A 7,016-nucleotide genomic window follows, 5' to 3' on the forward strand; every position below is an offset into this window, starting at 1 on the left:
GAATGTTATAGAGGGCGCTAGACTCAAATCAAGATCACAATTGCTACAACCCAGAATACCACTTGTAACTACTTTCAACCGCAAACTACCAAACATACATGCAATAATCAAAAAATACTGGGACGTACTCCAGGCAACTCCAGACACGAGAGACATTTTCCGCAAACCACCCATAGTTTCATACAGACAACCTAGCAATCTCTCTAAAATTCTCGTCAGAGTCAGAATTAACAACAACCAGAAAGACACAAAACTCAGCCCAGGATCATGCAATAGATGCGGCCACTGCAACCAGTGTAAATTCATCCTCAACACAGACAGAGTCAAAGACAATAAAACTGGTTCACTTCACCATATCATTGGTAATGTAACTTGCAACATCAGTAATATCATGTACGGCATCAACTGTTCTCAATGTGATAAGCTTGTATACATCGGAGAAACTGGCAGGAAACTAAAAACACGGACATACGAACATGTATATAACATCAAAACAAAACAGACACACTCGTAAGCGAACACTTTAATATGAAGGATCACAATATAACAATTTCACAATGTTTGGAATCTGCAAAATATCATCAACACAAACAAAAATCAGAAAACAAATGGAAATAAAATATATCTATAATCTTGGCACCATTCATCCTCTAGGAATAACAAAAAAGATTGGTAGTTAACTTCGACCCCTGCTAAGGGGCCCCACCATTCATCTGAAATATAGGGAGCCCATTTTTCTTTTTCCTTTGTTCACTTTGTTCACAGTTCAAAGCGAACAGACGTGTTCCACAAACTTGTAAGTTCATTTCTGGTTTCTTATAGGAATTGACAGTATCCACCTTTCAATACATTGCATTGTTCAATTTACCTACTCAACTTCATTTCCGTTTTCAGCTATTTCGTTTTTGTTTGTTCCTTCTTTACAGTAGTCACATTTCTACCATAGACTTTACATGCTATCAAAACATTTCTACAGTGCCTAATATACGCTAAATATCTGCGTATTTGTTATCGTATTCATTGACCGAGTAGAACAAAATGTAATTTTCGTTCCTTTTTTTCCATTGTGTCTGTATAGCCTCTGATGAAGGTCGTCCGTGTACGTCCGAAACGTTAGGAAGAATAAACATCTATTGTATAGTAGCAGATGGGTCTTGTCAACTATTTTTCACACCTCATGTATCCATCAAGTACCCGCTGCCAATTTCACATATGGACTGTGGTTGGACTGACCCACTTGATATTCACCACTATAAATGTTTGGGTCAAAACTCTGAGCTACAAGTTCCTATTCGGGGTCAAATGTTGTGCTATAGTAAAAACGGGGTCCTCAAATCAATACTTTGTCAACATTCCCTTGGTCAAACGTCTACATGAACCAAAAAGAGTGAGTGTCAAAACAAAATGCATGTGTACACCTTCCTATGGCAACACCCATCCTTTCAGAGGTCATATGTCTTTTCCGGCATTACCCCTCCCACACGAAATAATAAACTCACTTGCAATTGCTTTCAACCTTCGCAGAGATTCTTCACAGAAGCCTTCAAAGAGAGAGACGAAGACACACCTGATGTGAACCCTGACCTTGAATGAATGACCTGATTCTGCTGTATGTTCGACTTGAAGATATGGGTCTAACTTAGCCAACCTCCAATTGGTTGGAAGTTGAAAGTACCTTTGTATAATGTATATACATTCATTCATATATACATTCATGATGCGCAGAATACGATGTTCTCATGTTTACTATTAATTTGAAATCGTGTTGATTGCAAACAGAAAATTCTTTGCATATATCGTTAGTTTTGACAGTGTCAGGAAATTATATGCAAACTGTATTTCAATAATAGATACAAAGAAATACCATATTAACATGAATTCCAGATGAATTAAAATGTCTTTCATTTGCCTGGACACCTGAGGTGGTCTCTACATCCTTCGTTTGATAATCCACATATGGGCATCAGATTCATGACTTTGGCACATTATCACAATATTAGTGTTTCTGTTACATGCTAGCCAAATTACAATGTACTACTAAAATGATGAGGTCTAGTATATTTTTAAAAACAAACTGCATTAATTAACGATGGTATATTAACAACGCTGCCCATAAATCAGAGCACCCAATAAGCAGACAGTTAATTCGTTCGTTCAAATTTTGCAAACTACATTTACATCTGTATAAACTAGCATCTTAAGCATCTGGTTGGTGGTTACTTGTACATCGATTGTTGTTAATTTGCTAAAGGGCAAATAGAGTTAAAGCAAGATTATTGCCTCATTTGTTAATCAAGAGACAGCAGCTTGGTATACGGACCGAGACAAATGCATAGTATTATACATAATATGGATGTTACATTTACATTGGAATAGAGGCTGCTGAGATACAATGGTGGGCCCAAGTCTTTGAATTTATTCTTTTACTGCGAGTAGTTTTTTTGGCAATTTTTATAAAATATGCTTAGCACTCTCTTTAGCGGAATTTGTGAATATTTCTTTTCAATGTATAACAAGCTACTACAATAATTGTTGAATGATTCTGCCTAAAAATTACTAGCTTGATTAAAACTCTAAGGCTGCCTTTGTTGTATCTATGTGTTATGTTATATTATTATGTCAAGTTCATCAATGCGTCATTCTGACTGCAGCTCATGCCAGCTGTAGCAAAATGGTAATGTACAATTCCTAAAACACTTCCTTCAACTAGCATGGAAAAATACAGAGCATTTAGAAAATGCAAATCTTTGGCGTGAAAATTAAATGGTCGGGTACGACGATAATTAAAATAGCAATACTAGTGTAACTCTTATGAAATTTTGCTTTTCCAAACTGTCCTATTAGAACATTTGGCTTGAACTTTTCTGTACAAGTGTTGTCTAGATCTCTTTTTACTCTCTGCCTCACTTCTACTGAAATAGCTGCGTACAGATGCTACTTTGCCCTCTCTTAATAATGCTTGACCCGATAACAGTTGCATAATTTTAAAATCTCTCTCTTTCTGCTGTAACGTCGGCGCGCCAAACGCTTCACAAATATTTATCGTCAGAGTATAAAAATGAACAGTTAATCTTTTCTAAATAAATTCTTACAAGCGTATGAATAATACTGAGAAGGCTAGTTTGTCCGTAGGTGCAGATAAATTGCAATAAATCTATCTGTCTTTCCCGATTGAAAAACAGCTTAATTGAATTCAAGAAAGAAAAAATAAAAATACTAATTTAAAAATAAAAAACTGTTTATTTTAGTACATTGTAAGCGTCCAAGGAGATAAATAGACATAAAAGAATTAAGTTTGCAACTTAGAAAAAACGCCACTCTTATCATTATTTTGTACAGGGGTAACACTATGTACAAAAAAGCAATGATTTTACAAAAAAGTCGAAAATTTCATAAACAATACTACGTACACAAAAGCACTATAAAATCATAAAAAAACCTACCATCACTCGGAAAAGTATTATGACAAAAAATTAAAAGTGAACAACATTCGGCTTGACAATGAAAAAAGCAAGAAAATGAGAATAAAAGAAGCTGATAAAAATGCCATACATACAAAATTATTTACTGATGTAAAAGTAAATACAGCTCTACCTGTAATTAAACCTTTTATAAATAATTAGAAATGACCACAATCCGGTTTGAGTGTGAACAAAGAGAAAATCAGAGTTAAGCAATCGATATCAAACTCTCTCTCTCTCTCTCTCTCTCTCTCTCTCTCTCTCTCTCTCTCTCTCTCTCTCTCTCTCTCCCTGCATCTAAAAGCGGAACAGAAAGTAATTTTGTTGATAGGTTTTGACTTGAAGACGCGTTCGGCTATGATAACCTTCTTGCCAAATTACTATCTACTGCTGCCGAACAAATTGCAAAGCCCCTTTGTCACATCTTCACCCTGTAATTTCAAAATAGTCAGTTTCCCGATGCATTGAAGATTGCTAAAGTGGTTCCAATTTTTAAAAAGGACGCCAAAGACGCACCTGTAAACTATAGCCTAATCACTGTTGAACCACTAATTGGGAAATTTCTGGAGAATCTTGCAAATAATCGGTTCATGAATTTGTAGATAGTTATCGCCTGCTTTTTGTACATCAATATGGCTTTCATAAAAATGAAGTGCAGACCTGTCCCTCGTTAACCTACTGATTACTTGAATTCAGCAAATAAGTCAAGTATTTCAACAGCTGTAATTTTGAAAGTCTTTTCGAAGGCATTTGATACCATAGATCATGATATAATTATCAAAACTGCGACATTATGGTGCAAGGGGAATCCATCCCTCTGGTTTGCAGACTATTTGATTGATAGATCACAATATGTGTTTGTAATTGAACAACGTCTTAAAACTGCAAGTGAATTCTGGTTTTCCTTGAGGCTCAGTACTTGGACAGACTCTGTTCATGATCTATGTATTAAGTGATTAACCGAATTCTTCCAATTGTTTCGATTGTTCCGGATGACGAACACCTATTCCAGACTTTTTCGGCAGAATCTGAAGTAAATCTACATACGATTGATCATCTTTTTTTGATATTACGCATTGGTGTGAAATACAAGTATGTTGACCAAAAATATTGCCAAGGACAGGTTACGTAATTTTCCAAAGTAAACGTATATTGTTATCAACTAAAGGTGTTCTGTTTGTAAAAAAAGATAATATGCATGAGGCAATACAAGCATCATATGTCGAGTGATATTTGATCAATCTTATATGGAAACCACTCATTTATTTATATCTAGTATAACATAAGGTCATCCGGAAGTCTTGGATGATACGTTTTCATGTTATAATTACTTAAATCCTATTCAAATATTGCTCAGAAATGTGTGTGAGAGCTTTTGCGTTCTCTTGGTTCCATGGGTCCTCCCCACCTTTATTTCTAAACTTAGTTGTACTTAATGTATATAAACTTGAAATTCACGTCTTAGTAATATATGTGCTCTCATCTACGATTTACAGCACCAGAATATTCCCTTCTCTTTGAGTGATCGTCTTGAGATGGTAGGTCACTGTTATGATACTAGATTCGAATTTGGTGATGCGAATCTATCCTTGCCATAAATAGGCACTACTACTGGTCAGTTAATGATTTCATAGTACAACGTTAAAGAAGACCTTAATGCATGCTGTTAAGCTGAGCACATCAAGATGCCAGTTTTAAACTGCGTTCAGAATAACGGTTGGGGGAGCTGGAGGAATCCAGATTGAAATAATCTTTTGTTAAGACCCCCCCCAGGTTACACATACCTACCTACCCACCTTCCCACCTACCAACCTACCTACCTACCTACCTACCTACCTACCTTCCTTCCTTCCTTCCTTAAACGAGAAGTTTTCAGAACCGTGGGTGCACAATAGGGGGATTACTGATGACGCAGCCATTTGCATATACTGGGCGGGAGTTTTGAATTCTCATAGCATTGCTTAGACCGTGTGATGAATTTGAATAATCATGATGGGCACTTTCATGTCACATGCAAAGAGGAGTCAAATGGTGTTACAGGGAACACGTTCTGAAACATGTGCGTTCTCCACAAAAAAACGAAACATTTTTTCAGTCAATTTTCTAGTTAAGTTTAGTCGCTATATATTCGCAGACAACATATGCAACATTCGATGACAATGAACGCCAGAAACATTGCAAAACTGTGGGATTTTGGGACCAAACATGGCACGTCCTGTCAGTAGTGTGACTTATTTACATTTGCATAGATTTACGATAATCTGGCTTTTACAGGGGGAAGTTCCTGTTTATATACCATTCTACCTACCTACCTGCTGGAATGTATGACCACCTACCAACCTACCTACCTTGATACATACACAGACACACACAGACACACAGACACACAGACACACACACATACATACATACATACATACATACTACATACATACATACATACATACATACATACATACATACATACATACATACATACATACATACATACATACATACATACATACATACATACATACATACATACATACATACATACATACATACATACATACATACATACATACATACATACCTTTTACACTTATACGAATGGACAGTGAAATTGATCTAAATGTTGCCACACTTGTGTAATTGGTTTGTAAAGTTGGTCCAAAACTTGCCTCAGAAGTTGCACTGACTTAGGGACGCACCCATTAGATCTGGGAGGGGGGTGGTCAAAAACAGAAAAAAAAAATTTTCAGAGCAGAAAGTTAGGAAAAAAAAAATCTTCAAACTAGTTTGCAAAATAAAAAAAAAATTAATAAGAAGACAAAGGCGTAAAAAAAAAATCTGCAAAAGTCTTTAAAATTTTGATTTTTTTTTAGATTTTACCGACAGAAAGCAACTTTCTGTATTTTTTAGTACATCCTCCCAGCACATTTTTAATTTTAATTTATACATTTAGAGTGACTGTATCCCTTATACTGGAAGTTGTGATTATCTTATCTTTTCAGGACTTTTCTATTCTGATCACTTGAAAATTATGAAATTATAGAACCTGTTGTCTACTTGTTTCCCGCGTACAAACCGAGCAGGTACACTAGGTAAAACATTGAAACTATGGTATGGTTGTCAAGACAGAAAAATGTATTTGCCTTTTAAGATCAAGGTAAACAGATGCAGGCCACATCAGTTTCATTTTTTTCACAGCATTTTATTGCAATGATGAATGCAAGAATGGGTGAACAAGTAGAAACACGTCAATTATGATAAAACAACATATCAAGTCATTATGTATTATTTTGCTTTTAAAAAGGCATTTTCAATTCTTTTTTTCTCAAAAAACAGCCTCAAAAAACAACAGCAACACATGTTTTAACATTCAACAATACACTACGTAGAATGCCACCTATCCAACAAATCCCAACACAAAAACACACAAAAGGGGTTGAACTTTGAAAGTTTCTCGATAGCAAATACTGAATAAATCTGCATGAATAATCGTTTTTGTGTAGCAAATTTCAAAGAAATTGGACAAGCCCTTTCAGAGAATACAGATTTTTTGACCATGAA

General features: G+C 35.5%; 1 protein-coding gene across 1 annotated transcript in view; it reads left to right on the forward strand.

The window, feature by feature from the left end:
- The window catches only part of LOC139147403 (uncharacterized), a 68,780-nt gene extending 66,189 nt beyond the window's left edge, over positions 1 to 2,591 (forward strand). The window contains exon 22 of the mRNA XM_070718496.1: positions 1,525 to 2,591. Coding sequence (XP_070574597.1) covers positions 1,525 to 1,593 — 69 coding nt within the window. The 3' untranslated portion in view covers positions 1,594 to 2,591. The remainder of the gene's footprint in view (positions 1 to 1,524) is intronic.
- The last annotated feature ends 4,425 nt before the right edge of the window (positions 2,592 to 7,016 follow it).

This window comes from Ptychodera flava, chromosome 13, assembly GCF_041260155.1.
Source record: "Ptychodera flava strain L36383 chromosome 13, AS_Pfla_20210202, whole genome shotgun sequence".
Classification (NCBI taxonomy): domain Eukaryota; kingdom Metazoa; phylum Hemichordata; class Enteropneusta; family Ptychoderidae; genus Ptychodera; species Ptychodera flava.